General features: G+C 36.5%; 2 protein-coding genes across 4 annotated transcripts in view; one reads left to right on the forward strand and one right to left on the reverse strand.

Annotated features, from left to right (window-relative positions):
• Positions 1-7,614, forward strand: part of Lrrc39 (leucine rich repeat containing 39) — a 63,216-nt gene extending 55,602 nt beyond the window's left edge. The window contains exons 6-9 of one of the 3 annotated variants that reach the window (XM_023721748.1): positions 149-294; positions 1,985-2,137; positions 3,395-3,531; positions 7,347-7,614. In XM_023721748.1, the coding sequence (XP_023577516.1) occupies positions 149-294; positions 1,985-2,137; positions 3,395-3,531; positions 7,347-7,402 (492 nt within the window). In that variant the 3' untranslated portion in view covers positions 7,403-7,614. The remainder of the gene's footprint in view (positions 1-148; positions 295-1,984; positions 2,138-3,394; positions 3,532-7,346) is intronic. The other 2 variants (XM_004636975.3, XM_023721749.1) reach the window with 2 other exon arrangements.
• The window catches only part of Trmt13 (tRNA methyltransferase 13 homolog), a 23,219-nt gene continuing 10,635 nt past the window's right edge, over positions 5,857-18,440 (reverse strand). Inside the window, exons 4-11 of the mRNA XM_004636974.2 lie at positions 17,326-17,388; positions 16,814-16,883; positions 16,550-16,656; positions 16,078-16,245; positions 12,832-12,904; positions 11,946-12,020; positions 8,446-8,878; positions 5,857-7,814 (exon numbers count right to left, since the gene is read on the reverse strand). Coding sequence (XP_004637031.1) covers positions 7,619-7,814; positions 8,446-8,878; positions 11,946-12,020; positions 12,832-12,904; positions 16,078-16,245; positions 16,550-16,656; positions 16,814-16,883; positions 17,326-17,388 — 1,185 coding nt within the window. The 3' untranslated portion in view covers positions 5,857-7,618. The remainder of the gene's footprint in view (positions 7,815-8,445; positions 8,879-11,945; positions 12,021-12,831; positions 12,905-16,077; positions 16,246-16,549; positions 16,657-16,813; positions 16,884-17,325; positions 17,389-18,440) is intronic.

The following is an 18,440-nucleotide window of genomic DNA, read 5'->3' on the forward strand; positions in this document are numbered from 1 at the left end:
CAAAATTTTATGTTTTTTAAAAATTTTATGTTTAAAGCCCAAGTGTAATGTGAACATTCTTTGATCATGAAATATCTCCTGTATCCACATGAGCCTCTCAGTTTACATTGTACGACTTTATTTTGAAAAATCTTGCTTTCCTCTTCAGCTCAGCAATCTCTTAAAACTTACTCACCTTGATTTGAGTATGAACCACTTCACTACAATACCTCTGGCTGTGTTGAACATGCCTGCCCTTGAGTGGCTGGACATGGGAAGCAACAGACTTGAACAACTTCCTAGTACCATAGAAAGGTAAAATAAATATCTTTTTATGCTATTAACAAACAGCTTAAAACCACCTAGGAAAAATATCAGATAATGAACTAAACAAGACCAATAGAATCTTGAGCACTATCAACTAAAGGAGATCATATAGCTTGAAATAGGCTGTGTTTCAACAGAATGTTTTCATTTATTCCAAATAAATAAAAAAGGCTTAGGGAGTAGAAAAAATGGCTGACTTCAAGACAGTAACAAGAATATGTCATAACAATAATAAAAGCACTGCCTTGTCATGCCAGCCATTTCTGCATACTTGAGAAAGGAGTGCCCAAGGTCAGTTAATAGGTATTTAGCTCGGATTTGGACCTAGACACCCTGACCTGAGTCCATGCTGTTAGTGTGTGCACTGTGTGAACCTTAATGGGATTTCTCTGAACCCCTCTACTCCTGTCCCCTTGGTACTGTAAGTTAAACCCAGGGCCTGCATTCACATTGAGCTACATACACACTCCTTAAAATTGAGTTGCTAAATTACCCATGCTAGATGTGAATTTGTGATATTCCTGCCTGAGCCTCCCAGAGTACTGGGGTTACAGGCCTATGTCACCACACCCAGTCAGCATATAATAATTTCTGACTATTCTTGCAAAACTCAGATATTATTCATTATGAAAACTGTAAGAAAAGTAAAGAATTGTAAAATATGTTGATTTTATTTCTACCATCACAGGATATGAGTACTATATTATAGAGATTAACTCCCTGATACAGTTTCCCTAGTAATCAGGTAATATAATCAGTCAATTCAATAAGCATATTGGTTAAATGAGATACTGTGAGATGACATCTGATTTTTAAGGTAATAAGAATTCAGCTTTTCTTATTTGATGAAAATAAAATTTCATAAAATACAATTAGTATATTACATGCTGCTACCTTTGAAAGTAGCTACTCAGAGTACAAGACACAAGCACACATTTTCCAATTGATATTAGCACAACCCTTTTCAGGGAGCTAAGATACTAATAGTACGATTGATTTGCATTGCTTCCCTTTTCACCTACCCAGTTCCTTTTTCCTTTTCAACAATTTCTTACCATTTCACATCTATTGTACATTTTAGACCTTATTTATTCTTTGAGTTTCTCACACCAGGAAGACAATACAATGTTTACACATGTGAGTCTGATTTATTTCACTTATGATTATGGTCTCAAGCTGTATCCAGTTACCTATAAAAGTCTCAAGTTTATTCTTTATAGCTGAACAATAATCCATTGTATTAAAATACCACATCTTTTTTACCCATTCCTCAGTTGATGAGCATTTGGGTTTCCAAGATTTAGCTATTACAAACTGTGCCGCTGGAAACATAGGTGCACATATGTCACTATGATATATTTTCAGTTCTTCTAGGAAGATACTCAGAAGGGAAGAGCTGGTAGAATGGGATCTCTACTGTTTTTTAAGGAATCTCCACAGTGATTTCTTCAGTGGATGTACCAGTCTACATTCCCACCAACAGTGGAGAAGGGCTCCTTTCTCTCCACAGTCCTTCCAGCAGTGGTCATCGGTTGATTTCTTGATGGTAGCCATTCTTTCTGGGGTGGGATGCAATCTCAGTGATGCTTTAATTTGCATCTCTTGAATGACCAGTGATGTTGAACATTTTTTAAATGTATTTATATTTGACTAACTGCATAAGCTTCTAATTCTTCAGAATGCAAAGTCTACATACATTGTGGCTACAACGGAATGAAATAACATGCTTGCCAGAAACAATCAGCAATATGAAAAATCTGAGTACTCTTGTTCTCAGCAACAATAAAATGCAAGATATTCCAGTATGCATGGAGGAAATGGCAAATCTGAGGTAAAGAGCTACAGCCAAACCTGACCTGTTCATTTCAGGCCACAGAACGATGTGGGAAAGTTGGCATATATTTGATTTATTTCTGTGAATGTTTAGATATTATGAAGGTATGTATTTTAAAAACATTGTGCTGGATTACACACATGCGCGTGCACACGCGCGCGCGCGCGCGCACACACACACACACACACACAATGCTCTTCAGTACTGGGGATTGAACCCAAAAATGTACTCCAACCTTCTCATCAATTTTTTACTTTGAGACAGGTCTGGCTATGTTGGGCTCTGGACTTGAATTTTTGATAATCCTGCCTCTGCCTGCCGAAGTGCTCGTATTACAGGCATGCACCACCATGCCCAATAGAAGTTACCTCATTGGACAAATAGTATTCATGTAGTCTGTTCTCAACTATTTAAGAAACTTGAAACTAGGACAACACTGAGATTTATTAGCTCTAAGAAATGTCTTACAAGGAGCTGGGGAGATGGTTCAGTAGAATAAACCCTTCCCTGGCAAATGCAAAGGTCTGAGTTCAATCCCCGGTTCTGCCAAAAAAAAAAAAAAAAAAAAAAAAAGAAAAAGAAAATAAAGAAATGTCTTACATTTGTAACATTTTCATGGAAATTCTTTAATACTTCTAAAACATCTTATTAGCAAAATAAAAACCAAAAAGATATAGTCACTTACCTCCAAACTAAAAATGGACACAGGCTACCATGTAACTGGTAGTATAATATTTTAGTCCTTACGATCAGAACTACACTGAGTGTTTCTAAGATCTAATGTGCTGACAGTAAGAATAAGAGAATACACACCAAAACTTCCACCACAAAATCATTCATTCATTCATTCACAGAGTAACATTCTTGGCCTTCATTTATTCAGCAACTATTAGTCCTGCACTGAACGGTAAAGACACAAGGATAAATAACACACACACAGGCAGCAATGACATTCATAGCACTGATCATATAGTTAAGATGCATTAAAATTGCTCTTAAAGTTAAACTACCAAATGAATGTTATGAACTAATAGTTGCAATATTTGTAACTTCTGAAAGTAACTTGTCTCCAGCTAGTATTTTTTTTTTCCTTCTAGGAAATAAAGATTCTTGGGGCATATCACAACTCACCAAGATATTCAGTTATTAAAACCAGTAAAATAACAGCAAATTAGTATGTTATCATTCAACTTTTATCCAGGGAAATATATACTATAAAACTGCTTTGTTTTTGTTTTGTGTGTGTGCTGCTAGGTTCGTCAACTTTAGAGACAACCCACTAAAATTAGAAGTAACACTTCCTCTCAGTGAAAGTACAGATGAAGAGGAACAGGAATTATTTGGCCTTCAGTTTATGCACAAATACATACAGGAGTCCCGGAGAAGGGCAGGTATAAGATTTGTATACATTACAGATCTTTCTTTTGGGGGTTAGAGGAATGCATATATAATTAACTTCTATCTTATTAATTCCTTTATCAACTTCTATTTTACTTTTTCTACAAAATTCTGGTCTTTTGGCAAATACTGTGGGTGACATAGTGAAATTCAACTGGTAATAATTCAGATAAGGGCCTGAAGGGAGGTTGTGAAGACATTAAAAATAGTATCTTTGTTTTGTTTGAAACAGGGTCTCACTATGTAGCTCAGACTGGCCTTCAACTCATAGAAATTCTCCTACCTCTACCTCCTGAGTACTGGAATTTTGGTGTATTCCATCATGCCCAGCTTGAAGACACAATTCTTATCTTTTAAAATTATTTTTTAATCTTTTATTTATTTGGTAGAGGGTCTTGCTACACAACTTGGACTCATAGTGATCCTCCTGTCTCAACCTCCACAGTGCTGGGATTACAGGCATGTACCACCATGCCTGGTTCAATGGCCAGCACAGCGTCTCCCAGGTTCTGGGGCTGATACAGCATGCAGCACTTGGGATCAAACCCAGGTCCTTCACTTGCCAGGCAGGTACTGAGACCACTGAGCTATCTCCCCAGCCCTAAGACATGATTCTTAACAGCTTCATTACCTCAGCCAAGTTTGTTATACATGTCAATTTGAGTATGAACACACCTCAGCTATGCCCTTTATCGTTAGTAAACATCAAAAAATCATTTTACGGGGCTGGCCAGATAGCTCAACGGACTAAAATGCCTGCTTAGGCAGAGCACAGAGGCTGGGGTTCAACCCCCAGTGTGCTGGCCCTGCCCCTGGGCGTGCTGAGATGGGTGATTGAGACTGGGCATGGTGGCATGCGCCTGTAATCCCACGGCTTGGGGAGGTGAAAACAGGAAAGTCACTAGAGTTTGATCTACATAGTGAGACCCTGTAGATCCTATACTAAATACAATAAAAAAAAAAAAATCAAAACAAAACCCCACAACAAAAACATTTTACTTAGGAATGAAAGCTATTAAGAGAAAGGTTTTTTGTTATTTTTTCAATGCTGGAGATCAAGCTAGAACTTCAGACATGCTAGTTAAGCATTCTACTACTGACCTATATCCCCAAATGTGAGATTCTGATACACAGATTTCAACGAATTAATAGATTTGTCTAAATTTTTTTTTTTTTTTCCAGTACAGGGGATTGAACCCAGGGCCTCTGCACTGTTACATTTTTAGACCTTTTCAGACTTTGAAAAACTTCTCACTAAGTTGGTCAGGCTGTTTGAACTTGTGATCTTCCCACCTACCTTAGGCCCTTAATCATCTGAGTTTATTGGTCTGCACTACCACACGCAGCTAATATATATATATATATATATATATATATATATATTTATATATAATTTTAAGAAAGCCTTAAACTATGATTGGAAGAATACAGCAAAGAGCACAATTCTGCTCATAAAAGTAATGGAAACTACAGTAAAGTAGAAATCATGGCAATAAATCACTAAAATGTAGCTTTTGACTGACAAGGTAGACTTTTGATTCAAACCAACAAATACTTTAAAAAATGAGTGCAGTTTTTCCATTAGAAAACCATTCTGCCAATGTATCCAGTGGCAGATTTAAAAATGTAAGTTATGAGACTAAGTCACTAAAATTGGTATATGCCAATGTCTAGTTTAGCAAGTAATTAATTCTGTGACAAGGTCACAGAAGCAGAGGACAGACTGGGAGAACACAAGGAAAAAGTTCTAATAGTGTGGGGCCTGATTCTGGAAACAGAAGAATATGAGACAAACAGGTAGTTATGACCCGAATGAAGGTGAGAAGAGGTAGCAGCTCAAGTGAACAGAGGGGCAGCTGAGCGGATGGTGGTGCAGAGGTGGGGAGAAGCTGCTGTGGTGGGCAGAATCAGGTGGTACAGCAGAGGATGAGCTCGTTTTAACAGTAAGTTTGATGCACCTGTGAACATGCAGGATCTGCTCATTGTATCAGTGATGACAAACTGGAGGCATCTGTGCTTATCACTGAAAACTCTAATCAGTGGTATGGATAAATGTGACATTCAAGAAGGGGGTTTGCTGAGCATGCATGTCCCACACAGTCATTTTGTCATGCCATGTGAAAAAAGACAAGGCTGGGAAAAACAATAATCTTGACCTAAAGGTACAATGTTCTAGAATAAGTTTATTTTCCTATGAAGTATTCAGTACCCTATCGGACATACATCAGTGAGCGGAATCAGGATAATCCTTGCATGTATTATGAATGCCTCATGAAACATAACTGAGATTATACTTTTTGTAGAATATCTTTTATTTCTGGGCATAAACTGTAGAATGATACAAAATAAATTTTATCTCACAAATGAACATTTCTGACAAAAATAAGGTTAATTATTGAATGATGTACCATCTTCACTTAATGTTCTCTAGATTAAGGAACATGGGTAACTTAAAAATAATCAAATTACCTTGTTTTAATACTTGATATGACTATTAACATGAGGAAAAAGTTAACAACTTAAAGAGATAACAAGACAAAAGCCTGCCTATTATGTTATTAAAATCAGATTCATGAATTACTACTTCTAGTTAGTATTTATTACTTACTCTGGGCTTGCTGTGATGCTAAGCATTTCGCTTATGTCACCTCGTGTGATGCACACAATAACCTTGTGAGGTAGGTTTTATTGTCACCACATCATGATCCCCATTTTAAGAGGACAAAACTGAGGCACAAAGAGATAAGTAGTTTGCCCATGGTCACCTATTAAGGGGCAAGAGGATTGGGATCTGAACTTAGGCAGACTGACAAAACATGTAAGATTAAATTAGAAAAGTCAGAAATTAAAAATGGGCTAGTCTTATTTATAATTCATTTAACAATAGACATACAGAATAAAAATAGTTACCTTAGAAATATCATAATTGAAATCAATAATTCTGGATCTTTGTCTTGGCATATGTTTTGACAATTAAGACAATTTTTACAAATAAATACAAAAACAAATCAAGGATAAGATGTGAAAGAGAGTAACAGTTCTACTGTATGCTTGGTTTAATGTTTGCTTGTGCATAGAAACCATTCATCAGTTAAATAAGGCATAAATGTGTTGAGGTTTTTGGTTTAATTTTTTAAATTTCCACCTTATTTCAACTTATTTTCCCAAACAGGAGAGAACATACTTAATGTTTGTATTACATATGTAAGAAATAGCTTTATTATATGTGTGTGTATTTAACTTAGAAGCTATTTGCAAATTTCAAATTTACTTTGTGATTTGTATTTATAAATATAACTTTAAAGTACTATAATAATTCAACAAAAACTGAAGTGATTTTTTGTTCAGTGGAAAACATCTCTTCAGTTTTGTTGTTTGTCATGAACAAATTCTGGTAGTATACAAATACATGTGAGGAAGCTGCCAGAGGATTCCATTACTGATTGTGAATAGCCTTTCCAGATCTGTGGGTTTCTACTTGTTTGATTGGTTGGTTGTTTACTGGTGGTTTTGTGAGACAGGGTCTTGCTACGTAACCTAGCCTGGCTTTGAAATCATGATCCATCTGCTCAGGTCCTGGGAAAACAGGTATGTGTCACCATTCCTGGATCCAGATCTGTACAGAATAATAAAATCCATACATAGGCTAAGTTCTAAGACTGACCCTTGTTACAAATTGACAACCGATTATTTGTATCTTGAATTTGAGATACAAAAAAAAAAATTAAATAAAACCAAAGGAAATAAATTTCCCCAATTAATATAAATAGAAATTAATCTTAATTACATGATGTACTATGTGTTTCAGATGACTGGGTCAAGTGTTCAGCTACTTCACCAACCTTCATTAATACTGATGGATAATATAATTCAAAATGCCCTGCTGAAGAAGATTATTTTCAGAATTTGGTGACTACTTTGTTTGGATTTCTCAAGTAAAAAGCAAAGCTACTGCTACAGATAAATTAGGCCACAGTATTTTTAAAGATCATCTATTCAAATTATATTTTTGTGAATATAAAAATATAATTTAAAAGGTATTTTTGGTGGAAGACAGTTGATACCCAAATTTCTTTTCCATTAAGCAGTTGTTTCTGGTGATAAAGAATGAATTGGTAGAGCTGTTAGCAACACATTTTCTAAAGACACCCAAGGGTCTGTGTAGTACTGTAAAGCAGGATGAAATCCCTTCTGCTCTAAGTATTGGGCTCGGCCTTGATCGATCAGCAGTTTGCAAAGATGTCCTATTTTCTTCTTTTCTTCAACAGTAAGAAGCCTAAGTTGAATAAACATACAAAATATTAAAATTTTATAAAGGCTTATACAAATTATTTTAGCCAGTTTTATTTGTTAAGAAGCTGTTAAGTACATTATGTCCCATGCTTCCAAGACATATTTTAGGATCAAAGTAAAGATGTATTCTAACTTACTCTAAAATTACACTGGAAAATATGTATTTATGAATAAAATGTTTTAATGGTCATCGAAAAAAAGTAGCCTTCTCTCATTAAAGGTTTTACTTTTTTGTGGGTTTCAGTGACAGAGATTGTATTCTGTGAAAATATTACACAGAAAATTACACAAATAAACATCTTAGGCTTTTTAAATCAGTGCTGTTGTGAGCAGCAAACCTTACACCAGCCCACTTCACCCCACCCCGGGAGTGAACCACTCCTGTTGAGCACGGCCACGCTCACACACTGCCCGCCTACGGGTCACTCAGCATCTCAGCAGACTGAGCGCCAGGCTGCAGTGCTTGTAGCTAGGGTCTGGGACTATACAGCTGCAGCCATGCATGAGGCGTTGTGGAATGCACTCCCCTCTGCCAGGGAGGGAGAGACTGCACTCCACAGCAATAACGAAGCATTTCTCCTCTAGTGCTGTGCATTACAGAAGCCATCGCTTACCCAGGGGGGCTGTCGGCGCTCTCTTCTGCGGTCCTGCGTGCTCCACCCTCATGCTCTTCACGGTCATCGTTCTGGTCGCTCTTTCTCTCTGCAGTCACATCTGAAGATTCCAACAATGCTTCCTGCATCCCACAAGTGGCCCAACTGCTCATTCGCTGGAAATAGTGGAATTCCACTGCTCCAAGGCCTAGCGCCCTGAAATATTCTTTGCCCACATAATGTCTCCAATCACACCTGTGGTGACAACAGAGGGCAATAACAATGCCAGCCACAGGAGTCCACTTGTCTGGGACATTTTTTTCACTTCTTTCCTTGGTCAAAGTGTTAATTCCTTTTTCTGTTTTATCATTCTTTATGCGTTTGGCTAAAGGTTCTTCATTCCTTTCCTCATAACTGGCAGCATAGGTTTCAACCAAACATCGTAATGCAAGATCTGCAAACACAATTATGTGGCCCCCCAAACCACATCATCTTTAAAAATATTTTTTAACATTTATTAAACATTACGGTTTTTAAAAATTCAACAACAAAAACAATAAAAGACTTACTTAGCTTTATACTTGCCTCACAAATTAACTTTGTGCAAATTTGTTTTCTATCTTAATTTCTCTAGTGATTTTGCATGAAGCCTACTTCCCAGTAAAACTATCTGAAGCTCTCTACAGTCTGAAAAATTTACGTTCAGCTACTTGGATTGCTTCTCAGTTCTTCGACCCTGGCTGAGGAAATGACTTATAAAAAACATCAGCCAGGTGTGAGGGCACAGCTTATAATCTCAGTATTCTGGGAGGCTGGGAAAGGAGGATCACAAATTCAAGTCCAGCCTAGGTAATTTAATGACTCAGTGAGACCCTGCCTCAAAATAAAAAATAAAAAAGGGTTGGGTATCTAATTCAATGTGAGGCTTTGTGTTCAGTCCCTGGTACAGGGGGAAAAAAGACAAACTAAAACCAGAAAACATTTATCCATCTATAGTTATATTTCATAGAAATTTTAAAGTCAAGAAACCCAAAGAAATGAATTAAGGAAAACAATTCTGCTTAGCATTTTGATGCTACAGTAGGTCAAAAAACTCATCTTGATAAGATACTCACTGTGAATATTTATGAACTGAAGTTGCAAAAAGGGCATCAGAATGTGCAAAGTAGGGTTTGTGGAGTCACCTATCTGTAATTACGCTTGCAGCCAATAAGTATTTAATGAATGCCTTTTGTGTGCAAAGCTTTGAGGAGGTAGTAATTAACACACACAAATTTAGAGTGGCATTACTTCATATTCAAATAAAATGAATTAGAACATTTAAAAATTTTTAAACTGGATTTTTGATGACAAAAACTGTTACATTTTTCAAAATATTTGAAAAGCTATAACTATTAACCATAAAATCCCACATTTTCTCTGATTATACATAACATTATATCTCAGGAATCAACAATGGATACATATTTTTACATTTTATTACCCTAACACATCACAAGTGACAAATGATCTGATATTTCATTAGTAAATTTAATTCAATACATGAATTTAAGTCAACAACATTATTTGGAACCTATATTTGGAACAAGTGATAGCTAATCTATTATTTCATAAACTATTATTTTTTTCCTTTCCTTTCCTTTTTTTTTTAAATTTTGAGATGGGTGTCTCACTAAGTTGTATAGGCTGGCCTTAAATATGCCATCCTCCTGCCTTAGCCTCCAGAGTACCTGGGACTACAAGTATAACATTGTGCTACGTTTCTACAAAATATATTCAGGTGTAGTTTTATTCATATTTAACTTAAGCAAAAGATTTTTAGAAATGAGAATAATCAGATGAGAGTTTAAAAGGATTAAGTTATTTCAAAATGAAAAGGAGCTTTAACAATCTATTTTAATACCTTTTATATAATGATTTGTGTTTTTGTTTTTAATTTTTTAAGAAAGACTCTCATTTTGTAATTCAGACTGGCCTTGAACTCTTTACAATCCTCCTGCCTCAGCATGATTCCATTCCTAGTTTCTGTAATGATCTTATAAGGCATAAACCTACATCCTTGGAAAGGGACAGTGAAACAACAAATTGGTTGCTAAGATCACTCATTCATGAAAACATTTGTTCAGTTCTTGTTATATTCCCAGCATTTTATTAGGATATGGTCTATTCTCGAAAAATTCAGAGCGTGGTGGGAGAATTAGTTATCTGAACAGTTAAGCTGGTAAGATAAAGTTGTGTAGTAGGTATTCCCACAATATTAAGAAAGCGTATCTCATTTAAGGAGGTTCCTTGTAAATGGTGATAACTGAGCTGAGTAGAAACTGACTAGCTTTGGGGATGGAGGACAATGGGATTTTAAAGGTAATAGGGACAGTATAGTGTATTAGGAAGCACACAAGATTTGATGTTGCTGACTAGAAAAGCTGGCAGACCTATCAAAGAAGGGGAAAGACACATTACAGGTCTGATCTGAATATTAATACTGGGGGACAAAGAGGGGAAAGTGACCAAGAAATAAGCAGAAAGAACGGTCTTAGTAAAGGGGATGAACTGGGAAAGAAGTGTCACAGAAGAAAAGGAAATAGAATGTTGAAAGGGGAATTCAGATTAGAACGAATCATGGGGGTAAAGTGTATAGAACATGAGAAATGGTCATTGTAGGTTCCACTTAAAAGAAATCTGAAATAGATGAAAGTATATGCTTCTCCCAACCCCAAGGAACAGTTGACTTCAGAAGGCTTTTATGAGTGTCAAATAAGGTGTGTGAAGTATTCCAACTATGAAGGACCATTCCAACTATGAAGGACCGCCCAATTATATAGTGCTCAGAGTCTTTTTCAGCCAACTAAATGATCTTTTGTAGGGGCTGTGGGTTCCCATGTGTGTAGATGATGAAATTAGCAGAGGCCAGGAATAAGGAGTACCAACAGCCAATTTTAGTGAGCACTTCACATGCAACCTTTTAAATTATATTATCTTCACTATATTACAGATGAGGTAACCAAAGCTCACAAAGGTTAAAATTACACAGAAGAGCTGAAAGCTAGACTGATTCCTAAGTGCATGATGTTTCAACTTACCACTCTAGATTGAATGAAAAAAAGTTCTAAAACAATAACATCTTAGATTTTTTTCTGGTCTAAAATTTCTTTTTCCCAAGAAAGACAGTGATTTTCCAGTGGGAGAGGCTACTGATACTTCCCAATCACCTTTTTTAAAGAAGCCAGTCCCTTTGGAGATAGAATTATACAGTTTCTCTAAATGAAGTTTCTCTTTTTTTTTTCATTGAACTGTAAGCCCAAAACCCTTACAGTCCCATGCAACATAAGATTTATACACAAAATTCTTAACTCATCCTATGAAATGGTCAAAATGAGCACATAAATAGGAAAGTACTACTATGAAGACTGATGAGCTATAAATGTGAGAAATCTAATCACCTCAAAAGAGACCACCAAAGTGGCTGGGGCTATGTAGGCTCTAACATAGTGTGTTCATTTAAAATTAGCGCATTTACATACCTGTTGCCACACCACACAGATGTTTCCCAATTCCTACCACAGGCATTTTCCCTTCTCTTAGCACAGGAATCTTGTCTGAAATAAAATGAAGTAAGAACTATGTTAGCACCTTTGGGAAGTAAAAGATTTAGTGTGGCCTTCTAAGAGAAAAAAAATTAATCAGAACTTTAATTCTAAACCCAGTGATTTATATATAAATGCTGGGTTGTTTCTCAATGCTAGGTTAAAATTAATAAACAGATAATGTTGCTGAAATATGTTTGTACTATTTTCTTTAAAATAATAAACCACAGGGGTCAGGGAGATAGCTCAGTAGAATAAATGCTTCCCTGGCAAGCGCAAGGACCTGAGTTCAATCCCTGGTTCCGCCAAAATAAATAAATAAATAAATAAAATAATAAACCACAAAAAAGGTAAAAAAAGGGCTCTAGGGGTATGTGCATATGAAATGTGAATTTCACAGTGGTAACACAGTATAAAATTCTAGTAAGTTTCTTATATATATTAGCAATGCTGATAACCATAACTCATTTTCTTTAATGATTTTGGTAAAGTCATGTTGTCTATAGGAAGGCAGCAAAAGTTCATGGTATGAACACATACAATATTAGTTTAAATAAGACAAGCAATTTAGGACATATTATCAAAATGTTTAAACTCTACCTAAATATAACACTTCATTTCTAGTTGATACTGAAAAGCTTTTTGAAGGTTTGATAATTCAGTTTATATTAATCTGTTATGTATAAGAGTCTGTATTGATAAAAATGGATGAATTTGTTCTTTCTGAAGCACTTGTTCTGCATGATTGGATTTCTAAGGAACTTTCTGCATGACTGAAACATCTGTGATTTATGGTAAAGCAACCAAAAGTTATGCAACTTACTCAAACACAAGTGTTGAATATCAATTTGAAGTCTTTCAAACACTGAATTTTTCTTTCTGTGTTTGCCATCTACCTGTATAAACAGAACATTGTAACAGTGATTTTTCATGTTACACAAAAGCTTAATGAAAATATTTCTATTTGTTTTCCAGACTCACAGTAAATGACTTATCTTATTTTTTACTATTAAAAAAATGGGGCCAACAAGGCAGCTCAGCAGATTAAGCGCCTGCTTAGGCAAGTGCAGGGATTGGGCTTGATCCCTGGCATCACACACCCTACTGGCCCTGCACCTGGGCAAGCTAAGCCTGCCACTGAGACTGGGCGTGATGGCACATGCCTGTAACCTCAGCTCTGGGGAGGCTGAAAACAGGAGGATCACTATGAGTCCAAACTGTGTAGTGAGACCCTGTACCAAATATATAATAAATGAATAAACAACAGAAAACATAACAAAACTTAAGACTGTACAATTTAAGCTGGACACAGCGGCACATGTCTGTAATCCCAGCACTATGGGAGGCTGAGGTGGAGGATTGTAAAGTTTGAGCTTTGCCAGGGCAACTTTGTGACTTAGTGAGATTCAGTCTCAAAAAATTTTACGTAGGGCTGGAAGGATAGCTAAGTAGAAAGAGCCAAGTTCAAATTCCAGTATGGTCCTCCCCCAGGCCCACTTTCTGAAGAAAACTCCAAAACAGTATTATGCATGTGTATAAGGTTTTAATTTTTCATTATCATGTATACATTATTTCTTTTAACTTTAAAAATGTATGATTCAAGGGCTGGCCAAATAGCTCAGCGGATTAAAGTACTTGAAAGCAGGCGCAGGGGCCAGGGGTTCGATCCCCCGGCCTGCCAGGGTGTGCTAAGACAGCAAATGAGACTGGGCGTGGTGGCACACACCTGTAATCCCAGCTCATGGGAGGCTGTAAACAGGTCCAACCTAGCAGTGAGACCCTGAACACCCTGTAGACCCTTCCCTATAAATGCAAAAAAAAAAAAAAAAAGTCTGATTCATGAAGGTTCACTGCTGCTCAGTGACTTAGACTACTTGCCAGCTGCTTTATCTCCGTAACCTCTAACACTCTACTCTCAGCCCCCTTCTTGTTCTCTGAAAGACAACCACCATCTCATCCACCTGTGCACCTGCGACCTACTCACCTAAGCCCTTGGCCCAATTCTCTCTGAGGAGGTGACAGATACACCCGACTGTGAACTAGAAAACTCTGTACTTCAACAGCAAACTAGACACTTTTAGAATCAACCAAATTATTTCTTCCTCCAAACCTATCTTTCTGGTCCTCCTGGCATACTCCTATTTCAGAAAGAGTGATACCGCTTAGTCACTTAAGCCATAAAAATATTACTCAAAATTATGAGTTTCTCAAATTCAGTGAACAATAAATCACCAAGTTCTTGGCTTTTAACATCTTAACATTTCTCATACTCTTCCCCTCTGCATTCCATCACAATGGCCTTGGCTCTCTGGCCCATTTCTTACCTGGATTATTTATTGCATAATATTATCTTATTATTAATCTCACTACTTCAAGTCTCAGATTCTTCTGATATAGTTTTAATTGTACTTACAGGAAATCTTGAAAAAATTCTTTTGACTTCATTAGTGCTTATGTAGTCTTTTGAACCCTTCTCAACTGTCACCTCCTCCAAGAAATTTTCCAAGCAGCCCACACTAGACTAAGGTTGGTTCTCTATCTTTAGGGTCCCATTGCATCAGGTATTTACTATTGTTATAACATACTTAACATACAGAACCAAAATATTTCCATACTTGTAGAACTATCTATAAACATCTTGAAGGGAAGAACCAAATTTTAGCCAAGTATGGTGGCACAAACCCATGAATTCCAGCACTTGAGAGGCTGATGCAGGAGGATTTAGGTCAGCCTGGCCTACACAGTGAGTTTAAGGTCAGCCTTAACTACATAGTGAGACCCTGTCTCAAAAAGAAGAAAAAGAACCAAATCTTTTCCACTGTGTCCCAGCACACAGCAGGAGAAAGTTATATAGGGAAGTTTTTCCTGGCTAGCTCTCCTCAGTCTCATTATTCTTGAACTCCACTTCATATCACACACATTAAAACAAAGACGTTTCCATGTTTCCTTCTTGCTTCAGGAATTTGGTTACAATGCTCTTGTCTCCTACAGTGCTCCTTTTTTTTTTTTTTTTTTTTTGCGGGACCAGGGATTGATATCAGACCCTTGTGCTTGCCAGGGAAGTGCTTATTCTACTGAGCCATCTCCCTGGCCCTATGGTGCTTCTTAAACTCAGCTAGCAAATACTACTTCACCTTTCAACATTCAGTTCAAGAATCACTGTGTCTGTGAAGTAATTCTATATCCTTTCTTTGGTGTAACCTGTCAATCCTTTCTTTGAACCCTGAACTATACTTTGCATAGACTGTACTCCCCATATCTTAACACATGACTACAATTATTTGTTATCTCTCCTTTCTAAATTCCAGTAATCTCACCTTTTCCTTTCTCTATAAAGGTTTCTCTTTTTTAACTTTTTTTTTATTGTACTGGGTATCAAACTCAGGACCTTATGCTTGCCAGGCAGGTGCTTGCTGCTGAGCTATCGTTCCTGCTTCCTCTCTTTAAACTTTTTATATACCCAGTGTTTATTATGGTCCTGAGACTATACCAATAGGTGTTTATGAATGAATAGTAAGTGGTAGAAGTAAAACCCCAAGATGTCACACTAAGCTATATGCTGAGCCGTTTATTTGCTTACTTACTTAGTGACGGGGTTCCACTAAATTGCTAGGTTTCCCAGACTGAGCTTGAAATCAGTGGTCATCTTGCGTTAGCGTTCCCGAGTGTTTAGACTACAGGTACATGCCACCATACCTGGCACCCCCGGCTCCTAAGTCTGAGCTTCAGCTTGATTCTATATCTTCCTGTATTTGCAAAAGAGGCTGATATATAGCTTAGTGGCATAATGCCAGCCTGGCAAGCACAGGGTTGAGTTCAATTTCCATTTCCAAAAAAAACCCCCAAAACCAAAACACTAAAAATTCAGATAGATCATGGACTATCAAAATTTAGATTTAAAAGTTTATGTTCATTTTGATTGTGTTCAACACACTTGGAGCTGACAAAAAGCTATAAGCAAATGCACAAGAAAAATCATTTTAGAAGAGATGATTTTATAATGTTTTTCCTAAGTAAGAAAAATGTAAACAAAGTTTGGTTACTAATATACTGTAATAGTTACACTTACCTTAAACCTTGTGGTCACTTTTTCCACTAGGATGAAGTGAACTTTTTCAGCATCTTTTAAAGCAATATCAACCCAGTGAGATAATTTTCCCTTTCCTGCTCCAAACTCAACAAAGCATCTTCTTGGGCCAAGTAACTTTAATTTTTCAATGTTACCTAAAATAGAAGCCTACAAACTTCACAAGATTATTTTACAAACTAAAGCAAACACATTTAGCTTATATGGAAAAATAGCAAGGTGATTTCAAAATTAGGCTGTATGTCACATTGATAAACGGTTTGACCTTAAAGTTTTTGGTCTTTTAAATACTTAATACTCTACTCAGAAACATATTCATGCCAAATATTTTTATACATATTTTTGAACCCTAAAAAATAAATTAAATAAAATTTCATTAATAACTAGATTGAGGAAAAAACAGGAAGTTAGCTTTAAATGAATGGACAGGGTAGTTACTGGGGTTTAAACATACTTGCTGCTTCAGGTGCTTGATTGCAGAATCACCATTTTTAGGGTCATTAAGGGCATCATGCAACACTGGATGGGACATAATGTGATCTGTAAGTGTAGAATTCAAACCTGTACCAAACAGAAATGTAATAGCTTAAGCAATCTAATTGAAAAACTATGACACTAAACAATGGTAGAAATATCCTGTAAACCAGAATATCAACTCATACACCACCTAATTATTCTAAAATAATTTAATTAACAACATTAGGCTAATTAGCCTTACCTTTACTTGCTTTTCTCAATTTCTTAATTAAATTTTCCAACTGCTCTTCAGATAGAGAAGAAATTGGAACCTATACACAGAAATAAAACTAAATAATGGAGCCAAAAAATTGCTTTACAGCACCATGGCAAAGACTGATTAGAGGCTTACAGTTAGGTAAATCTCAGTGGTAGCTTAGGCTCTTCTTTCTAATAAAAATCTCTTCCTTCAGCAGCTATCAGAATGGCTCAACTGCTAAGTGTCCACCCAATCTCTGTCATGCTACTTTAATCCACCTATATTTTCAGGGGTCAAGAAGTGTAGACCAAGAAAAGTCTAGAAGCACAACAGACTCAGACGCACTTTTAGCTGGTTATGGGGCATGAGCTGATTTGTGAACTAATCATTACTGATAATGCTAATCCTAGAGGAAAATGCATTTTAAATTCAAAGCAACAAATTTACTCCAAAAATTATGCACAAGAGAGAGAGAGTTTACAAATACCTTTTAAATATTAAGTCAAAGTACTTACTAGCTGCTCAGGTATTTCTGTTTCATCTTTTAAGCCTGCATTAATATCCTGAATAAAGAAATCCTTGACAAACACAAAACAAAATCATAACATTAATATGAAGCTCATAAAAACTGAGGTAAAACTGATTTATCCCTTCATCCCACACTTGATAGCTGCCATTCTCCCTTTGTCGAACTCATTCAGTTATTAAAATAATTACTGAGTACCTGCTTTGGTTTACATCAGTAATAGAGAAGCTTTTAGAGCTTTCAATACAAATAGCCCACTGTGGCATCTATGCCACAGGATTGCCACCACTGGTTCAGATGCTGGGAATTCACCATAGTAAATAAAGGAACAGACAAATCTCCATGTTCATGGTTTTTATATTCTAGTGAGATAGTTATGTAAATAAGCACTTACAGTCTAAAAACTTCACTGGTAATTTCATTGAAGTTTTCACTTGTTTACAACACTTTTGCCTTGTGGTGTTAATGCAAAAACAAGAGTGCATACTGCTTACCAAATATACAGACAGTAGAGTTATACAATGGTATAAAGCTGATATTTTGTGCTTTACTATAATTTTAAATAGGAAAAAATATCCTGTAACACTGCATTTTTAAAATGAATATAATGTGATCTTTTTACTTCATCTGCAGAAACATAAATTCTTGGTAAAGATCAAAATCAGTTTTGCTCAACAGAATTTTCTGCAATGAAGAAAATATTCTGAAGAATGGCCAGACAGCTCAGCAGATTAAAGCACCTACTTAGGCAGATGCAAGGGCCACAGTGCCCGGGGTTTGATGCTGTACTGGCCCTGCCCAGCCCCGAGGGGTGGTGGAGGGGACTGACACTGGGCGTGATGGTATACGCCTATAATCCCAGTGCTTGGGAGGCTGAAAACAGGAGAATCACTATGAGTCTGATCTGTGTAGTGAGACCCTGTACTAAATACATTAAAAAAAAAAAAGAAAAAGAAAAGAAAATATTCTGTATCTACCCTAACCAAATAATAGCCACTAAATGTGAATATGGATATATTCACATTTTGGTATTTTATTTTTCAAAAATTCATTTGGGGGGGGCTGGGGAGATGGCTCAGTGGAATAAGCGCTTCCCTGGCAAGC

Source organism: Octodon degus, unplaced genomic scaffold, assembly GCF_000260255.1.
Source record: "Octodon degus isolate 3935 unplaced genomic scaffold, OctDeg1.0 scaffold00084, whole genome shotgun sequence".
NCBI classification, from domain to species: domain Eukaryota; kingdom Metazoa; phylum Chordata; class Mammalia; order Rodentia; family Octodontidae; genus Octodon; species Octodon degus.